At 27.6% G+C, this 19,664-nt stretch overlaps 4 protein-coding genes across 4 annotated transcripts; all 4 read right to left on the bottom strand.

Annotated features, from left to right (window-relative positions):
* Positions 1-151: 151 nt before the first annotated feature.
* LOC111423584 (uncharacterized) lies at positions 152-823 on the bottom strand. Its single transcript, XM_023056848.2, has 3 exons — positions 776-823; positions 568-717; positions 152-505 (listed from the first exon to the last, which is right to left on the bottom strand). Exons 1-3 carry the CDS (start codon positions 797-799, stop codon positions 215-217), a joined length of 465 nt encoding a protein of 154 aa, XP_022912616.1. The 5' UTR covers positions 800-823; the 3' UTR covers positions 152-214.
* Positions 824-9,684: 8,861 nt separating this feature from the next.
* LOC111423586 (stress-associated endoplasmic reticulum protein 2) lies at positions 9,685-10,607 on the bottom strand. The gene is made up of 2 exons (XM_023056850.2): positions 10,380-10,607; positions 9,685-10,261 (listed from the first exon to the last, which is right to left on the bottom strand). The coding sequence occupies exons 1-2, from the start codon at positions 10,461-10,463 to the stop codon at positions 10,151-10,153; spliced, it is 195 nt and encodes a 64-aa protein (XP_022912618.1). The 5' UTR covers positions 10,464-10,607; the 3' UTR covers positions 9,685-10,150.
* A 299-nt stretch (positions 10,608-10,906) lies between these two features.
* Positions 10,907-11,620, bottom strand: LOC111423585 (programmed cell death 5). Its single transcript, XM_023056849.2, has 3 exons — positions 11,441-11,620; positions 11,278-11,386; positions 10,907-11,227 (listed from the first exon to the last, which is right to left on the bottom strand). The coding sequence occupies exons 1-3, from the start codon at positions 11,504-11,506 to the stop codon at positions 11,016-11,018; spliced, it is 387 nt and encodes a 128-aa protein (XP_022912617.1). The 5' UTR covers positions 11,507-11,620; the 3' UTR covers positions 10,907-11,015.
* Positions 11,621-11,695: 75 nt separating this feature from the next.
* Positions 11,696-19,659, bottom strand: LOC111423583 (Thioredoxin-related transmembrane protein 3). Its single transcript, XM_023056847.2, has 5 exons — positions 19,482-19,659; positions 19,168-19,423; positions 18,787-19,115; positions 11,910-12,545; positions 11,696-11,852 (listed from the first exon to the last, which is right to left on the bottom strand). Exons 1-5 carry the CDS (start codon positions 19,507-19,509, stop codon positions 11,830-11,832), a joined length of 1,272 nt encoding a protein of 423 aa, XP_022912615.2. The 5' UTR covers positions 19,510-19,659; the 3' UTR covers positions 11,696-11,829.
* Positions 19,660-19,664: the final 5 nt, after the last annotated feature.

The following is a 19,664-nucleotide window of genomic DNA, read 5'->3' as shown; positions in this document are numbered from 1 at the left end:
CTTTATAAATTAATTTAATGTAAAACTAAATAAATTCTTACAATAATAATTAATTTATTCTAAAATAAGCCACAAAAAAAGTTTTTTATCTTAATAAGATTTTTATTTTTTTTTAATAATTAAATAAATTAAGCCCAATCAAAAATTTAGGTTGGTACAATTGAATATTCAAAATTTAAATTCAAATAATTTTAATTTCATTATCAAAATCGATTTAAATCTTATAAACGACTAATTCTTCGTTGAAAGTTACGCATTTATGATCGGGTTGTTGTGTGACAACAACCTCAGGAATGACGCGGTTTTGAAAAAACGATAATCTTCGCAAACTGCTTCTAAAACTGGACATTCTAGAAAGATTTGCTTTCGTAATGATGTTCGATGTGTCTTGTTGTTCTAAGAATTTAACGCATATTTCGGGGATTTTTGTAGTCGCGGACTTTGGATGTTCCTCCAACCACTTTACAAGCTGCTTCAAAACTTTTAATCTTTGATCTTCATCCACCTAAAAATTAATAATCACATTCTTAATTAATAAATTAATTAATGTTTTAATTATATTTTTACTTTTGTTAAAGCTTTTCTGATTTTATATTCATCGGTTACGGAAATCCACAGAATCGATGGTCGCTTATTTGATAACCATCGATAATTTCGAGAGTTTTGTAAATGATCTTCAGCAATTCTCATTTGTTGCCATTGCATTAATAATTCAATCTTAAAATGAAATATAAAGAATTAGTTGGTTTTGTGATTATTTTGTGAAATTTCTTACCTGTTCGAGAAAATGCTGTGCCATTTTCGCCGATCGAAACCAAATGTGGAGGAATTAAGAGCCTCCGTATCATCATTTAATTTGTTTGCTTCGATTAACGCGCGAAGAGATAAATAATAATTAATATTTTAGGTAAATATTCATATCTGGGAGGTTAATTGATTTATCTTTTTATGAAATCGCCCAATATTAAAAACTTTATTAGGTAATAAGAGATTTCATAACAAAATCATTAACGAGATTTTTGAGTATTATATTATTGGTTTATGATAGTAAGAAAAACTAACTTATTTGAGGAGGAATTTTGGTAAATTCAAGCTTAATTGAATTTGGTGAAAGGATCAAATTATAAAAACATAACGATTTAATGAGAAAGTAATCAGTTTTTAGAAAGGATTTATAAGAAATATTAGAAAGTTATCTTTTTTCTTGATACGATAAATACTTTATTATGGTTTTATTAAGAAATTAGTTTGATTCGAAGAGATAACAAAAATAACAAGTTCCACATATGCGCCCATATCAGATGTGATACCTAAAACAGTTTCATTAACCAGATACCTAAAGAAGGATGCGTTGGTTCAACAAACTGAACACTTTGATTATTACAGACATATTACTTGTCGACATTTTTAGATCCCCACTATAAAAACTATTTCTTTGACGCTGTCCAAGTTGAACGGGTCCGTAGAGTTGCGCTCAGAGAAGGTCTTACAATTAAGCTTTCTTTAGACGACAAAAATAATGATTCGGATACACAAATGGTGTTCAAAAGACCTCGTTTAGACAAGGAAAGTGGGAATGTCGATTCAGAAACTTATAAACTATTTTGGGCATGTTGTGAAGAATCTACGACAGAGCAGCCTTCTGAAGAGCAACCCAAGAATGTGGCTGCTGAAGAAATCGCCCATTACATAGCGTTAGCAAAGGCTGACAGAAGTATAAACCCATATGAGTTAGTTAACATTAAAACTATTAAATCAACAAAGTGTTTTTTCTGTACTATAACATAGTCTTTTGGATAATTTCTTTCTATACACATTTAAAGATTCATAAATGATAAATATCAGCCTTCTCATTCCATATTCTCTCCATAAACGCATACACATCCCTACCCGCCTCACATGCTATCTACGTAACTCCGTCATATCACATATATACATTCATTAAATTTTTCAAAATCAAATTTCTATATGAAATCAAACTCAAATAACAGGGTGATATATATTGTTTTAAAGAGCATAGTTTAAGCTTCAATTTGATACAAAAATATTTTCTATATCATTAAAAACAAATCAGATATGATTCTTTAAAGTTTGGCAAATATCTTTGATTGAGGTTAGATTAAAACCAAAAATGTAATGTTTTCGAAAAACATTTTTTAGAACAAAAATTAAAATCCGTTAACAAAGTGAGATATGCTTTAAAGAGGATGATTTTAGCTTTAATTTGGTATAAAAATCGTTTATTTATCACGAAAAATGAATCAGGTAGGATTATTTAAAGTTTGACAATATGTTTTGACAAGTTAGGATAAAACCCAAATTGCAAAATTTTCAAAAACAAATTTCTACACGAATATTAAATCCAAATTACAGGGTGCTATATCATTTTAAAGAGGATACTTTTAGCTTTAATGTGATATAAAAATCATTTCTCTATCAATAAAAATAAATTAGATATGATTCTTTAAAGTTTGACAAATATTCTTGATAGGTTAGGTTAAAACCAAAAATGCAATGTTTTCGAAAAAAATTAAAATCTGATAACAATATGATATATGCTTTTTAAGGAGGATGATTTTAGCTTTAATTTGGTATAAAAATCGTTTATTTATCACGAAAAATGAATCAGGTAGGATTATTTAAAGTTTGACAATATGTTTTGACAAGTTAGGATAAAACCCAAATTGCAAAATTTTCAAAAAAAAATTTCTACACGAATATTAAATCCAAGTTACAGGGTGCTATATCATTTTAAAGAGGATACTTTTAGCTTTAATGTGATATAAAAATCATTTTTCTATCATTAAAAATAAATTAGATATAATTCTTTAAAGTTTGACAAATATTCTTGATAGGTTAGGTTAAAATCGAAAATGTAATGTTTTCGAAAAAACTTAAATTGTGATAACAATGTGATATATGCTTTTTTAAAGAGGGTGCTTTTAGCTTTAATGTGATATAAAAATCATTTCTCTATCATTAAAAATAAATTAGATATAATTCTTTAAAGTTTGACAAATATTCTTGATAGGTTAGGTTAAAATCAAAAATATAATGTTTTCGAAAAAAATTAAAATCCCATAACAATGTGATATACGCTTTTTTAAAGAGGATGATTTTAGCTTTAATTTAGTATAAAAATCGTATATTTATCTTGAAAAATAAATTAGGTGGGATTCTTTAAAGTTTGACAATATTCCGTGTTGAGTTAGGACAAAACTGAAATTGCAACATTTTCAAAAACAAATTTCTACACGAAAATTAAATCCGAATTACAGGGTGCTATATCTTTTAAAGAGGATACTTTTAGCTTTAATGTGATATAAAAATCATTTCTCTATCATTAAAAATAAATTAGATATGATTCTTTAAAGTTTGACAAATATTGTTGAGAGGTTAGGTTAAAATCAAAAATGCAATGTTTTCGAAAAAAAATAAAATCCCATAACAATGTGATATATGTTTTTTTAAAAAGTATGATTTTAGCTTTAATTTGGTATAAAAATCGTTTATTTATCATGAAAAATAAATCAGGTAGGATTATTTAAAGTTTGACAATATTTCTTAATGGGTTAAAATAAAACGGAAATTGCAACATTTCCAAAATCAAATTTCTACACGAAAATTAAATCCGAATTACAGAGTGCTATATCATTTTAAAGAGGATATTTTTAGCTTTAATGTGATATAAAAATCGTTTATTTATCATGAAAAATAAATTAGATATGATTTTTTAAAGTTTGACAAATATTCTTGAGAGGTTAGGTTAAAACCAAAAATGCTATGTTTTCGAAAAAAATTAACATCCCCTAATAATGTGATATATGCTTTCTTAAAGAGGGTGATTTTAGCTTTAATTTGGTATAAAAATCGTTTATTTATCATGAAAAATAAATCAGAAAAATCTACACGAAAATTATATCCGAATTATAGGGTGCTATATCATTTTAAAGAGGATACATTTAGCTTTAATGTGATATAAAAATCATTTCTCTATCATTAAAAATAAATTAGATATGATTCTTTAAAGTTTGAAAAATATTCTTGACAGGTTAGGTTAAAATCAAAAATGGTATGTTTTCAAAAAAAATTAAAATCTCATAACAATGTGATATATGCTTTTTTAAAGAGTATGATTTTAGCTTTATTTTGGTATAAAAGTCGTTTATTTATCATGAAAAATAAATCAGGTAGGATTCTTTAAAGAGTGACAATTTTTCTTGATGGGTTAGGACAAAACCGAAATTGCAACATTTTCAAAAACCAATTTCTACACGAATATTAAATTCAAATTAGAAGGTAGTATATCATTTTAAAGAGGATGATTTTAGCTTTAATGTGATATAAAAATTATTTCTCTATCATTAAAAATAAAGCAGATATGATTCTTTAAAGTTTGAAAAATATTCTTGATAGGTTAGGTTAAAATCAAAAATGCAATGTTTTCGAAAAAAATTAAAATCCCATAACAATGTAATATATGCTTTTTTAAAGAGGATACTTTTAGCTTTAATGTGATATAAAAGTCATTTCTCTATCATTAAAAATAAATTAGATGTGATTTTTTAAAGTTTGACAAATATTCTTGATAGGTTAGGTTAAAATCAAAAATGCAATGTTTTCGAAAAACATTAAAATGTGATAACAATGTGATATATGCTTTTTTAAAGAGGATGATTTTAGTTTTAATGTGATATAAAAATTATTTCTCTATCATTAAAAATAAAGTCGATATGATTCTTTAAAGTTTGACGAATATTCTTGATAGGTTAGGTTAAAATCAAAAATGCAATGTTTTCGAAAAAAATTAAAATCCCATAACAATGTAATATATGCTTTTTTAAAGAGGATACTTTTAGCTTTAATGTGATATAAAAGTCATTTCTCTATCATTAAAAATAAATTAGATGTGATTTTTTAAAGTTTGACAAATATTCTTGATAGGTTAGGTTAAAATCAAAAATGCAATGTTTTCGAAAAACATTAAAATGTGATAACAATGTGATATATGCTTTTTTAAAGAGGATGATTTTAGTTTTAATGTGATATAAAAATTATTTCTCTATCATTAAAAATAAAGTCGATATGATTCTTTAAAGTTTGACGAATATTCTTGATAGGTTAGGTTAAAATCAAAAATGCAATGTTTTCGAAAAAAATTAAAATCCCATAACAATGTAATATATGCTTTTTTAAAGAGGATACTTTTAGCTTTAATGTGATATAAAAGTCATTTCTCTATCATTAAAAATAAATTAGATGTGATTTTTTAAAGTTTGACAAATATTCTTGATAGGTTAGGTTAAAATCAAAAATGCAATGTTTTCGAAAAACATTAAAATGTGATAACAATGTGATATATGCTTTTTTAAAGAGGATGATTTTAGTTTTAATGTGATATAAAAATTATTTCTCTATCATTAAAAATAAAGTCGATATGATTCTTTAAAGTTTGACGAATATTCTTGATAGGTTAGGTTAAAATCAAAAATGCAATGTTTTCGAAAAAAATTAAAATCCCATAACAATGTAATATATGCTTTTTTAAAGAGGATACTTTTAGCTTTAATGTGATATAAAAGTCATTTCTCTATCATTAAAAATAAATTAGATGTGATTTTTTAAAGTTTGACAAATATTCTTGATAGGTTAGGTTAAAATCAAAAATGCAATGTTTTCGAAAAACATTAAAATGTGATAACAATGTGATATATGCTTTTTTAAAGAGGATGATTTTAGTTTTAATGTGATATAAAAATTATTTCTCTATCATTAAAAATAAAGTCGATATGATTCTTTAAAGTTTGACGAATATTCTTGATAGGTTAGGTTAAAATCAAAAATGCAATGTTTTCAAAAAAAATTAAAATCTGATAACAATGTGATATATGCTTTTTTAAAGAGGATGATTTTAGCTTTAATGTGATATAAAAATTATTTCTCTATCATTAAAAATAAAGCAGATATAATTTTATAAAGTTTGACAAATATTCTTGATAGGTAGGTTAAAATCAAAAATGCAATGTTTTCAAAAAAAATTAAAATCTGATAACAATGTGATATATGCTTTTTTAAAGAGGATACTTTTAGCTGTAATGTGATATAAAAGCCATTTCTCTATCATTAAAAATAAATTGGATATGATTCTTTAAAGTTTGACAAATATTCTTGATAGGTTAGGTTAAAATCAAAAATGCAATGTTTTCGAAAAAAATTAAAATGTGATAATAATGTGATATATGCTTTTTTAAAGAGAATACTTTTAGCTTTAATGTGATATAAAAATCATTTCTCTATCATTAAAAATAAATTAGATATGATTCTTTAAAGTTTGAAAAATATTCTTGATAGGTTAGGTTAAAATCAAAAATGTAATGTTTTCGAAAAAAATTAAAATCCCATAACAATGTGATATATGCTTTTTTAAAGAGGGTGATTTTAGCTTTAATGTGATATAAAAATTATTTCTCTATCATTAAAAATAAAGCAGATATGATTCTTTAAAGTTTGACAAATATTCTTGATAGGTTAGGTTAAAATCAAAAATGCAAGTTTTTGAAAAACATTTCTCAGAACGAAAATTTGTATCAAATAACAAAGTGATATCTTTTTAAAGAGGATAATCTCAGCTTTAATTTGGTGTAAAAATCATTTAGTTATCATTAAAAATAAATCAGATATGATTGTTTAAAGTTTGACAAATATTCTTGATAGGTTAGGTTAAAATCAAAAATGTAATGTTTTCGAAAAGAATTAAAATCCCATAACAATGTGATATGTGCTTTTTTAAAGAGGGTGATTTTAGCTTTAATTTGGTATAAAAATCGTTTATTTATCATGAAATATAAATCAGGTTGGATTCTTTAAAATTTGACAATATTTCTTAATGGGTTAGGACAAAACGGAAATTGCAACATTTCCAAAATCAAATTTCTACACGAAAATTAAATTCGAATTACAGAGTGCTATATCATTTTAAAGAGGATACTTTTAGCTTTAATGTGATATAAAAATCATTTCTCTATCATTAAAAATAAATTAGATATGATTCTTTAAAGTTTGACAAATATTCTTGAGAGGTTAGGTTAAAATCAAAAATGCAATGTTTTCGAAAAAAATTAAAATCCCATAACAATGTGATATATGCTTTTTTAAAGAGGATACTTTTAGCTTTAATTTGATATAAAAATCATTTCTCTATCATTAAAAATAAATTAGATATAATTCTTTAAAGTTTGACAAATATTCTTGATAGGTTAGGTTAAAATCAAAAATGTAAAGTTTTCGAAAAAAATTAAAATGTGATAACAATATGATATATGCTTTTTTGAAGAGGATGATTTTAGCTTTAATGTAATATAAAAATTATTTCTCTATCATTAAAAATAAAGCAGATATAATTTTATAAAGTTTGACAAATATTCTTGATAGGTAGGTTAAAATCAAAAATGCAATGTTTTCAAAAAAAATTAAAATCTGATAACAATGTGATATATGCTTTTTTAAAGAGGATGATTTTAGCTTTAATGTGATATAAAAATTATTTCTCTATCATTAAAAATAAATTAGATATGATTCTTTAAAGTTTGAAAAATATTCTTGATAGGTTAGGTTAAAATCAAAAATGTAATGTTTTCGAAAAAAATTAAAATCCCATAACAATGTGATATATGCTTTTTTAAAGAGGATGATTTTAGCTTTAATGTGATATAAAAATTATTTCTCTATCATTAAAAATAAAGCAGATATAATTTTATAAAGTTTGACAAATATTCTTGATAGGTAGGTTAAAATCAAAAATGCAATGTTTTCAAAAAAAATTAAAATCTGATAACAATGTGATATATGCTTTTTTAAAGAGGATACTTTTAGCTGTAATGTGATATAAAAGCCATTTCTCTATCATTAAAAATAAATTGGATATGATTCTTTAAAGTTTGACAAATATTCTTGATAGGTTAGGTTAAAATCAAAAATGCAATGTTTTCGAAAAAAATTAAAATGTGATAATAATGTGATATATGCTTTTTTAAAGAGAATACTTTTAGCTTTAATGTGATATAAAAATCATTTCTCTATCATTAAAAATAAATTAGATATGATTCTTTAAAGTTTGAAAAATATTCTTGATAGGTTAGGTTAAAATAAAAAATGTAATGTTTTCGAAAAAAATTAAAATGTGATAACAATATGATATATGCTTTTTTGAAGAGGATGATTTTAGCTTTAATGTAATATAAAAATTATTTCTCTATCATTAAAAATAAAGCAGATATAATTTTATAAATTTTGACAAATATTCTTGATAGGTAGGTTAAAATCAAAAATGAAATGTTTTCAAAAAAAATTAAAATCTGATAACAATGTGATATATGCTTTTTTAAAGAGGATACTTTTAGCTGTAATGTGATATAAAAGCCATTTCTCTATCATTAAAAATAAATTAGATATGATTCTTTAAAGTTTGACAAATATTCTTGATAGGTTAGGTTAAAATCAAAAATGCAATGTTTTCGAAAAAAATTAAAATGTGATAATAATGTGATATATGCTTTTTTAAAGAGGATGATTTTAGCTTTAATGTGATATAAAAATTATTTTTCTATCATTAAAAATAAAGTCGATATGATTCTTTAAAGTTTGACAAATATTCTTGATAGGTTAGGTTAAAATCAAAAATGCAATGTTTTCAAAAAAAATTAAAATCTGATAACAATGTGATATATGCTTTTTTAAAGAGGATGATTTTAGCTTTAATGTGATATAAAAATTATTTCTCTATCATTAAAAATAAATTAGATATGATTCTTCAAAGTTTGTCAAATATTCTTGATAGGTTAGGTTAAAATCAAAAATGCAATGTTTTCGAAAAAAATTAAAATGTGATAACAATGTGATATATGCTTTTTAAAGAGGATGATTTTAGCTTTAATGTGATATAAAAATCATTTCTCTATCATTAAAAATAAATTAAATATGATTCTTTAAAGTTTGACAAATATTCTTGATAGGTAGGTTAAAATCAAAAATGCAAAGTTTTCAAAAAAAATTAAAATCTGATAACAATGGGATATATGCTTTTTTAAAGAGGATACTTTTAGCTTTAATGTGATATAAAAATTATTTCTCTATCATTAAAAATAAATTAGATATGATTTTTTAAAGTTTGACAAATATTCTTGATAGGTTAGGTTAAAATCAAAAATGCAATGTTTTCGAAAAACATTAAAATCTGATAACAATGTGATATATGCTTTTTTAAAGAGGATGATTTTAGCTTTAATGTGATATAAAAATTATTTCGCTATCATTAAAAATAAAGCAGATGTGATTCTTTAAAGTTTGACAAATATTCTTGATAGGTTAGGTTAAAATCAAAAATGCAAATTTTTGAAAAACATTTCTCAGAACAAAAATTTGTATCAAATAACAAAGTGATATATATCTTTTTAAAGAGGATAATATCAGCTTTAATTTGGTGTAAAAATCATTTATTTATCATTAAAAATAAATCAGATATGATTGTTTAAAGTTTGACAAAAATATTCTTGATAAGTTAAGATCATAAATGCAAAGCTTTCAAAAAAAATTTCTTAGAATAAAAATTAAATAACAAAGTGATATATGTTTTTTTAAAGAGGATGATTTATAATATAAGGTATCACATACAATAAAACACTGTAATTATCTTGTAAAATATTTATTTTATTTCATTGTAAAACATTCATATCCCACAAAATTTCTAACAAAGAAACGCTTGGAATGCAGCTGAGATTTTCCACACTTTTTAATATTTTAAAAATCACGGTTCTGTGGCATCTTTATTACTTGAAATTATTGTATTTCTGTTATCGAACAGAATGAAAAAAAGTGAGCTTTGTACAGACTTATAAGTATTAAATTAAATGCAATGAATTGAAGACAAAATTAATAAATCCCATTATTACAGCGAATGTACACGCAACAAAATGATAAAAAAAAAATTAATTGCACACGGGGATGAAGTCGTTTGAGGCTTCGATCTTGGTATGTAATAAAAAGTTGAGTAGATATACTTTTATACACATATACATATAAGGAGTTAACAAAAATAAATTACATCTGGTTCTTATTGAGGGGGGTTGTTTCTCCTTCGTTTTAGTCTTCATTATTATGCCATACGGATCGACTGAATTATCTGGAATATTGCTGAACCACAAACCACGAATATGAATAACGCCAACAACCATGGTCCGACGGGATAATTATCCTTTTCTGGTTTCTAAAATAATAAAAATTAAATCACAAACTTTTTTCATCTAAATTTACTTATGCATATTGAAAAAAAAACTTAATTTTAAAGATAAATTAAGATAACTAAAACAATATGTTTGACTTACCTGCGACTTGGGTACATTTCCTCTAAGCACAACGTTCTTCATGGCTTTTTCGTTGGCGATACGCATTCTTTGTTTTGGGGCCATCGTTTCTGTTTCTAATTAGCGTTGTTAATCGAAGAAATCGAAAGAAGAAATACTACGTAAAAACAGAAAAACGATTACACTAACCGAGAAGCCACGTCTTAAACGCACAGCTGGTTGTGTCAAAAGTGATCGCAGAAGGGAATTTGTGTACGGTTTTTTTTTTTGATAGGAGACACACGTCAACGATCATGCGCAGTTATAGTACACGTTGGAACTTTCTGTATAGATACAAAAGTTACGGAACCGACCGGAATTTTCGATGCTATGTGCATTTTTGCTGACACAAGTATATAGATAAAGGAAATTGCGTTTTTGTTCGTTTCGAGACGTTTTTCTCATTTTTTCTTTGATAATTATTGCGTCTGTTTTGTTAACTGCGTTGTAGAGAAATTTTTAGTTGATGGTTATTTAAGATTATGAAGTTATAAAGGTAAATAATAATGTTGTGGGGTAAATTTCTTTTTATTTCTTGATTCATAACCATTCTTTTTTCATTTTCATTATAAAATCTTATCAAATAATATTAAGATTGTAACTTAAACATAAAAAAAATTAATATTCATCATCAGAATCTAAGGCAGCTCTTCTCCTATCAAACTTTACGGTCGATTTATTCTGAGGCAACTGGGAATTTACACTCTCCAATAAACCTACGAGATCTTTTTCCCCAATCTTATTTCTAATCTGTCCACTTTGAGCCATTTGGACCAACATAGACTCGACCATTTTTCCCTTTTCTGGTTTTCCTAACATGAGTGTATTCACTACAACACATAAACAAACGAGTTTAAATCGTAACAATTAAAATCATTACATCTTGCTCTCGCTGGTTGATCCAAAATTTGGGACAAAATAGAATTTTTCATATCCTCTATTTGTTTCGCTTTTTCTTCTTGGACTTTTTGATTCGATCCATCACCAGCCTAAAACACAATTTCTAAATTAAAAGGGGGCCACATAACCTAAAAAAAACTCACATTGAATTGAGATTGCATCTGGGCGAGACGCTGTTTCCGAATTTCTTCTAATTCCGGATCGGACATTATAAATTGACCGTTTTTTAATGAAAAAGACTTCTAAATTATTATATATTTAGAATTATAAATACATTTGGTGGTTGTTCTATAAATAATCTGACATTTGACAGTTAATTTTCTTTTCCGGCTCTTTTAAGTTGGTAATAAACGATTATTAATACACACCATAGATGGAGCTAATTCAAATAAAGTGAAATAATTTAATTTATTTATTAATAATTTAAGTACACAATTTTATTAATAAAAATTACCTAATCTTAAAATTTTATATAAGTACTTATCCATAAAATGTATAAAACACGGAATGTCTTGACTAGAAATTAATAAAATTAATCTTTCTTCTCATGAGTTTCTAAAAATAAATACACAAATCAATTAATTTAATTAATTCGATATAAACAATACTTACCTTCCTCTTCCTCATCAGCATCCAAGATATCAGCACAACAAATATTATAAACAATAAGAGAAAGGAACGTTAGAGGTAACCCAAAAATAACAACTGTCAAAACGGCGTTTCCCTTCCATAATTCAGCTAGCGTGGTCTTCGCTTCAAAATAAATCTTATACAATTTAACAAAGATTCCGTTTCCTCCATAAGCAGGCACGCTTTGGTTGCGGACACTCTCCAAAAACAAATCTAAGGCTTCAACAGTTAAATGTAGAGGATCATCATCCGGGATATAATGATGATAAGTCGTTGAATTAAGCACGATGACGCTTGGAACAGGAAGAATCATCATGGCAATGCTATTAGCGATATCGGGAGTGGCAACCCAACCAAATTGAAAGTCTTTGTGGTATTTATCGCGTTTTTTGCGAATTACGCTTTCAACCATATCTCGAAATTCCAACATATCAGGGGGGATATGTTCTAATCTATTTTCTTGGAGAACTGCTATCACTATATATTTTTTAGTTTGGATTAATTCATTGATATTGCCTTTGGTTATTTTAGGAAACGTTTCGAAACGTTCCTCGTTAATCCATTTATACATTGTTGTATTTAAATGTTCTGCATCGTCTATTAATGTTCCAGATTCAACTGCAAATAAATAAATAAATTATAAAAAGATTTTTATTTTTTTTTAATATTCTCTCCGTCCAGAAATAATCGATTTTTTTCAAAAATTAAGAAAACACTTATTAAAAGTAAGTAAAGGTTGTAATTTTTCCTACAGTATAAGTTTTTAATCCAAAAAAAAACGCGACTTTTCAAGATCTCATATAAAGATTTAAGAAAATAATGGGAGAGAGGTAAAACATTTTGACAAGAAATGGTCGCAAAAGACTAAACTTAAGTCCCAACACAAAGCAAGCCGTTTATCACGCGTTATAGGCCCTATACACCAGCAAACAAATTGTGCAAACTGACGTTGCACAATACACAATTTTATACAAACTTCAGTTGCTTGTGGTGTGTACGCACGGAAACATACCGTCTGACGAAGCAGCCTGTTTAGCTATAATAATTGCTGTTGCGTCGAAAGATGGTGTTAGAATGAGAAAAAGGAAGCAGAAAGTATGGATGAAAGGGTGGTTAAAAAAAAGATCACTTTTTAGCCACACCTATCTTTTCAAAGAACTTAAGTTGAGATCACCATTAGACTATAAAAATTATTTACGAATGGATCACACTACTTTTGGTGAATTATTGGTCATGGTAACACCACTTATATAAAAACAAGACACAATATTGAGAGAAGCAATATCGCCCAAGCAAAGTTTATTTGCTACTTTAAGGTACCTTGCATCTAGACTGAGCTATGAGGGTTTAAAGTTTGAAACGGCCATAGCTGCTCAAACACTTGGAAAGATTATTAGCGAGGCCTGTGAAGCAATCATAAAGGTTTTGAAGAAATATACAGTGTGTCCCCGGATAGGTGAAACGACTCTTATAAAAGGTAAAAATTTTTCGATATTGATTGTTACTTTTTGGGGTTTAGCCCTGCTTGGTTAAAGACTAATTTTGAACATATTTTTAATTTTTAAAAAACCAGTAAGCCTTGACAGTGAAAGAAAAACTGTTTTTGTGGTAGGTAAAGTACCTTTTCTGTTTACAGTACGTGAAAGTGTTACTAAGAAGTTTTGTTCAGAATGAAAAACTATAACCATATACAAATTTTTGGAATGATCGGCCTACTTTGATAAAACTCATTGTTTATTATTTTCGTCAATAGTATTTTATTACGATTTTTTGTTCAAGTTTTTGTTGTTTTTTGTTCGGGAGAAATAAACAAAACGTTATTACAATGTTCAAAACAAATTAAATGTTTATTCGCCTACAAAAAAAACTACTTAAAATACTACTTTAGTACTCTCTCGGTTAAAGCAACAGCCGATACAATTGAGAAGTACCACTAAAAAAGGTTCTTAGCAACTTTTAGTCGAACAAAAATATTGACGTGAACTCGTCGAACGTCTGCTCATCAACTCCGCGTTTTATATAAAAAATACAACAGAAAAGGAAAGGAAAACATAATAAAAAAATCACACTTAATTATGACAAATTATTGAATTATTAATAAAATAATAATGATAATGTTTATTCAACGAAATGAAAACATACAATAATAACCACGGTAGTTTGAAGTTATAATAAATTATAACTTCAGACTACATGTAACTCTCTATCAAATCACCTCCTAAATTTGCGCATTTTTCGATACGTTTTCGGAATACTCCAAAAGTTGCCTGTACATGCTCTCTAGGAAGTGATCGAACTGCCTGTGTTATTCTATTTTTTAGTATTTCGATATCATTAGGAATGTGTTCTTGGTAAACTATTTGTTTTACTCTTCCCCAAACAAAAAAAATCCATTATTGTGAGATCTGGAGATCTGCCCGGCCAAGATATCTCGCTCATTCTCCCAAACCATCTTTCGCCAAATTGATTATTTAGCCAATTACTAATCATTTTTGTTGAATGGGCAGGGCAGCCATCATGTTGAAAGAAATGAGTCTGTCGAACATCTAATGGAAGTTCGTCAACAAACCTTGTCAGAATTTGTAAATAAGTTTGTTGGTTTAATGTTCCTTCAATAAAGAACGGTCCAATTATTCCTAGTTTGTATGACACGGCACACCACACATTAACTTTTTTAAATTACTGCCTGTTTGTATTAATTACATAATGGGGATTGTCTCTGCTCCAATACCGACAGTTTTGGGAAGAAGGAATACCAAGGAAAAAATTATTAGTTTATGAAAACGTCTGTTTTCTAAAATTAATTCCCCCAAAGATAAACAGAAATGCAATCGCTTTGCGTCGTCACCTTCCTCCAAAGTGTGGCAAAATTTGGCTTTGTACGGATAAATTCTGTTTGCTTTATAAATTCTTTGTAAATGTGTTTTACTTATGTTATGCTTCGATTTCTTAGAGACATGGTAGGAAATGCATCCGTTGAATGTAAAGCAACTAAAGTACCTGTATCAGTTTCATCATAATTTTTTTTTCTTTTTTCTTATAGTGAACACTTCCTGTTGTACCAAATCTTTTGATTAAACGCCAACAAGTACTTTTGTTAATTCCACTGTTTGGAAATTTTTCATTAAATAGATTAATAACCATATTCATTGATTTTTTCCCGGTTCCATAACACTGAATCACATAAACATTTTCGTCTAATGTTAACATTATATTCAAAACACACATTAAGTATACTAAATTACACTTTGACAGATTAACATAAACACGAAAGCAATTTTGTTTTTCCATGGCAGTCTCTGTTAGAAATAAAATTGTTTGATATGGATTTTTATCAAAGTAGGCCGATCATTCCGAAAATTTGCATATGGCCATAGTTTTTCATTCTAAACAAAACTGCTTAGTAACACTTTCACGTACTGTAAACAGAAAAGGTACTTTACCTACCACAAAAAAAGTTTTTCTTTCACTGTCAAGGCTCACTTGTTTTTTCAAAATTAAAAATATGTTCAAAATTAGTCTTTAACCAAGCCGGGCTAAACCCCAAAAAATGACAATCAATATCGAAAAATTTTCACCTTTTATAAGAGTCGTTTCACCTATCCGGGGACACACTGTATAACATTTTAACATAAAATAACACGAATATTAACTAAACAATAACACAATAAAAAAGACGCACGACAAAACTCGAAACTTTCTAGAGTTAGTTCTAGTTTTAGTTCAATTAACACCGGCTGTGAAAGCTTTCGTACTTATACCATATACTTATTGAAATTCTGGGTCTAAGAATAACTCTGTTACTTTAGAATATTGCACTGGTCTGTTCTCTATTGTAGTTACCTGTACTGGGGTTGGTGGGTATGAATATAATTGGCATGAGTATATTATTTGAAGGTGATGAAGATGCGTAGTAGGTTGAATTCTCGAAGAGGGGGCGTAAAACTGATACATTTATAGATACAGAATTTAATTGCAGGGTATCCAAGCGTCCTTCATATAAAATATCATTTATGCCTTGTTTCGCATGAATTTGCTGACATGTTTCCTTTCAGCTTCCACAAAGCGAAAATGAATGGAGAATTGTAACTATACAGGGTGTTTCAGGTTTATGTAGCAGAACTTTGACGTTTTTAGTCGTTAGATCTTTTAAAATTAACACAAAAACTTCATATAAACATAGGTCGACAAACGCTTTGTTTTAAAGATACAGGGTGTTAAGTTAAATTTTTTAATTGATTTTTATTTAATATTACACGTGTATTTCAACCGATTCTATTCAAATTTGGTATACGGAGGTTTTTTGGCATGAGAAAGACGATTATGGAGTCCGTTTTACAGTAGCTCTGTAACGTATTCTTTACTGATTAAAATAACAATAACTTTTCTCACAGTATACTTTTTGGCTTTTTGAATAAAAATTCTTATTCTCGGTACTTTTTTAAGCAAAAACGGTACTCTTATCAAAATGCGCCAAAGTTGATCGTTTTCAAGATAATCCGCTTTTTATTAATCGATATAGACAAAGTTTTTTTAGAGGATTGTTAAATAATAATGTTTGCTATTGAAATAAGGTACGTAAGTTTACTAATGTTTTAGTTTGTTGTATCAAGTGTCAAATCACCAGTAGTTGTTGATCAGTGTTCAATTAATTTTTCTTATTCGTTAACGTGTTAAATTCTATTTTCTTGTTTATTAACGTGCTAAATTCATTACTCTTTTTCCTAATCATGTTGTTTTTTTTTCATTTTTTAAATTTTTGTTGTGGTTATTTTTCCTAACCATGAGTTAGCGGATATTCATTTTAGAGTATAGCAGAAGATATCCAAATAGAAGACATCCGCATCCTTCTGCGTTTGTGAAAGTGCATAGACAAATACTTGAACAAGGGCTAAATAATAACGGGTAGATCGTAATAATGACAATATTAGACTGCAAAGAAACGTTAAAAGAAGAATTTTGCGTGAGGTCGTAATAATAAGAATTTTTATTCAAAAAGCCAAAAAGTATACTGCCAGAAAAATTATTGTTATTTTAATCAGTAAAGAATACGTTACAGAGCGCCCTCTACCGGCTATAGTAAACCGGACTCCATAATCGTTTTTCTCATGCCAAAAAACCTCCGTATACCAAATTTGAAAAGAATCGGTTGAAATACACGTGTAATATTAAATAAAAATCAATTTAAAAAATTTAATTTGGACACCTGTATCTCCAAAACAAAGCGTTTGTCGACCTATATTTATATGCAGTTTTTGTGTTAACTTTAAAACATCTATCGACTGTTAAAGTCCTGCTACAAAAACCTGAAACACCCTGTATAAAGATTTTGAGACGAAATGGAATTTTTCTCATTATCTTGAAGCGATAAACGGCTTCAAATAACTTTTAAAAAAAGCCTGTGTACTCCTGAACTGGAAAATTTATCATCAACAGATATCAAAATGTCATCTGTTTTCATAGGGGATGATGCCTTCCAACTTATGGAAATTTTAATAAAACCATTTAGCAAGAGAAACCTCACCAACGAAGAAAAGATTTATAACTACAGGGTGTCATGGTGCATTATTGAAAATGCGTTTGGAATACTAGCTTTCCGGTTCAGAGTCATCATAGCATTGACATGTTGCTACTTGCGCAACTTTTTGCGATATAAAAAAGTGGAATGTTATTTCCAAGGCGGTGAAGATATTGAAAACATAAACACTACATAAGCTGCGATTACTTTTTTTAATTCTCTTCGATAAACACTGCGCAAAACATTGATCTTTTTAAGCACCATCTTTCTATCGGGATTAAGTTCGATATCCTTTAATTTTTCATCACATTCTTCAAATTTCTGTTTTTGTATGTATAAATTAATAAAGTCACTTTAAAATTCTTTGTTATTGATAAAAGTGGCCAATTTACAATCACCACCTTTTACTAACAAACGTGAAAAGAAACCGTCGTTATTGCACAGTCTGTAGCACAAATCCGATACACAACGCAATTAGTTGCGCAACGAATTCCAAACAATTTTGAGTTCAGATATTTCGAATAAGGTTTTCCTTTCACACCAACAGTGTATGGTAGAAACCATGAAAGTAGATGGAGGCAATAATTACAAAGTGTGGCATATGAATAAAGATCATTTACAGAGAATGGGTAGACTTCCAGTTTCTTAAAATTTTAATTTTGGGCTTTATCAACATGTAAAAGACATCATCAATTCAATTTAAATAATTAAATGACTGTCAAAAGTTTCTTAGAAACGATATTTGTAGTTAAGTTTTCATAAATTAATTTTTAATTTTTAAATGGGAGTGAGTATTTAATTTTAATTTAATTTTTAAGTAAATTTGGACGGAGTGAGTCAAGGTCTGCCGAGTAAACATAATAAGGTTGTCCAACTCCTTATGAACGCTGTTTATGAACGTATCCCCCCCGCAAAGGCCTTGCTGTGACGTCATTGGAGGAATTGACATTTCTATATTTTTATTTATATACTTAAATCAACATAAACTCTATTTCTTGAGTTTAATAACACTTGTTTAGTGTTTAAATTTATAGAGATTATTATATTTATATCTAAAGTTACGAGTTAAAAATGTTATAATTGTAGTAATTCTTTGTTTAGAAAATAGATGGCGGCACGATACATTATTTTTATCGAATTTTCTTTAAATAACTGTAAATACTTAAGCCAGTAATCGTTGAGAGAGTTAAAACGCCTTCATTAAATATTAAGTTAAATAGACCCTTCAAAAGGCCAATATTATATTTTTCCTCCAATGACGTCACGTTTCCCACCTCACCCCGCCAACGTCAATTTGATTGAGTTGGATAACCTTATAAGGAGTGAGTATTTAATTTTTACCGGTATAAAAATGATGTAAATTTTCTTTATAAACAAAAACAGCCGGCAATTCATCTAAATCCACGTGTTGTTTGGCTACATCTTTCGGCGCGGCATAAAAAAATCCGTGAGGTTGAAAATGAGTGGCAACGGAATGATAAGCATTCCATAAATTGCCTTCTTGCTCCCCAACGAACATAAAAAACAAATCGTGTTGTCCTTTAATTGTATTCATGCTTTCCGATTTAGTTAATTCTTGAACTGGGGGCCCATTCATTCTCAAAGCGAAATTAACCATATCTTCCATCTTTCTATCACCGTTATAGGTGTGTTCTTCATCGCCTTTTACACTAAAATTATTAAATTTAAACATATATACCATAGAAAAGTGAAATATCTTACAATTTTAAAGTTGGATATGCTGCAACCGCATATTGTGAAGCTAAATTTGCATATCTTGTACAATCAACTTTACCAACGCGAATATTAGTTTTTCGTAATGATTGCGCGACGTGCCCCCAAACAGGCTCAATTCTCTTGCAATGTCCACACCAGGGAGCGTAAAACATTAAAAACCATGGGCTACCATCTTTGCGAATCTCCAAGAACTTGTCTGTGAGTTCTATTACTTTGGACGCATAATTAAAACGTATTAACACTAAAATAAATAAATAAGAATTTGTAAATAATGAATCACCTGATTATAAGTAACTCACCGAATATAAACAAGATTACCCACTTCATTTTAACTTAAATTTTAGGTTATAAACTCACATGCGGATACAACTTTGATAAGTAATCGTTTTTGATAACAATTTTATTGGTAATTTTCGATTGGTGAGCATAATTTTCTTGGAAAATTTAACTAATCATTTTGTAATAGTGTTATTGAACGATTT

This window comes from Onthophagus taurus, chromosome 1 (genome assembly GCF_036711975.1).
Source record: "Onthophagus taurus isolate NC chromosome 1, IU_Otau_3.0, whole genome shotgun sequence".
Taxonomy (NCBI): domain Eukaryota; kingdom Metazoa; phylum Arthropoda; class Insecta; order Coleoptera; family Scarabaeidae; genus Onthophagus; species Onthophagus taurus.
This window is presented reverse-complemented; position numbering and strand designations above follow the sequence as displayed.

Excerpts from the sequence above, each read along its gene's own strand:
- LOC111423584 (XM_023056848.2), bottom strand. The coding sequence starts at position 799 with ATGGCACAGCATTTTCTCGAACAG. Across the intron at positions 718-775 it reads CACAGCATTTTCTCGAACAG|ATTGAATTATTAATGCAATG; the intron begins GTAAGAAATTTC and ends TTTCATTTTAAG. Across the intron at positions 506-567 it reads TCAGAAAAGCTTTAACAAAA|GTGGATGAAGATCAAAGATT; the intron begins GTAAAAATATAA and ends ATTAATTTTTAG.
- LOC111423586 (XM_023056850.2), bottom strand. The coding sequence starts at position 10,463 with ATGGCCCCAAAACAAAGAATGCGTATCGCCAACGAAAAAGCCATGAAG. Across the intron at positions 10,262-10,379 it reads GAAATGTACCCAAGTCGCAG|AAACCAGAAAAGGATAATTA; the intron begins GTAAGTCAAACA and ends TTATTATTTTAG.
- LOC111423585 (XM_023056849.2), bottom strand. The coding sequence starts at position 11,506 with ATGTCCGATCCGGAATTAGAAGAAATTCGGAAACAGCGTCTCGCCCAG. Across the intron at positions 11,387-11,440 it reads AGATGCAATCTCAATTCAAT|GCTGGTGATGGATCGAATCA; the intron begins GTGAGTTTTTTT and ends ATTGTGTTTTAG. Across the intron at positions 11,228-11,277 it reads TCAACCAGCGAGAGCAAGAT|TGAATACACTCATGTTAGGA; the intron begins GTAATGATTTTA and ends TATGTGTTGTAG.
- LOC111423583 (XM_023056847.2), bottom strand. The coding sequence starts at position 19,509 with ATGAAGTGGGTAATCTTGTTTATATTCG. Across the intron at positions 19,424-19,481 it reads GGTAATCTTGTTTATATTCG|TGTTAATACGTTTTAATTAT; the intron begins GTGAGTTACTTA and ends TATTTATTTTAG. Across the intron at positions 12,546-18,786 it reads TTTACATCATTTTTATACCG|TTGAATCTGGAACATTAATA; the intron begins GTAAAAATTAAA and ends ATTTATTTGCAG.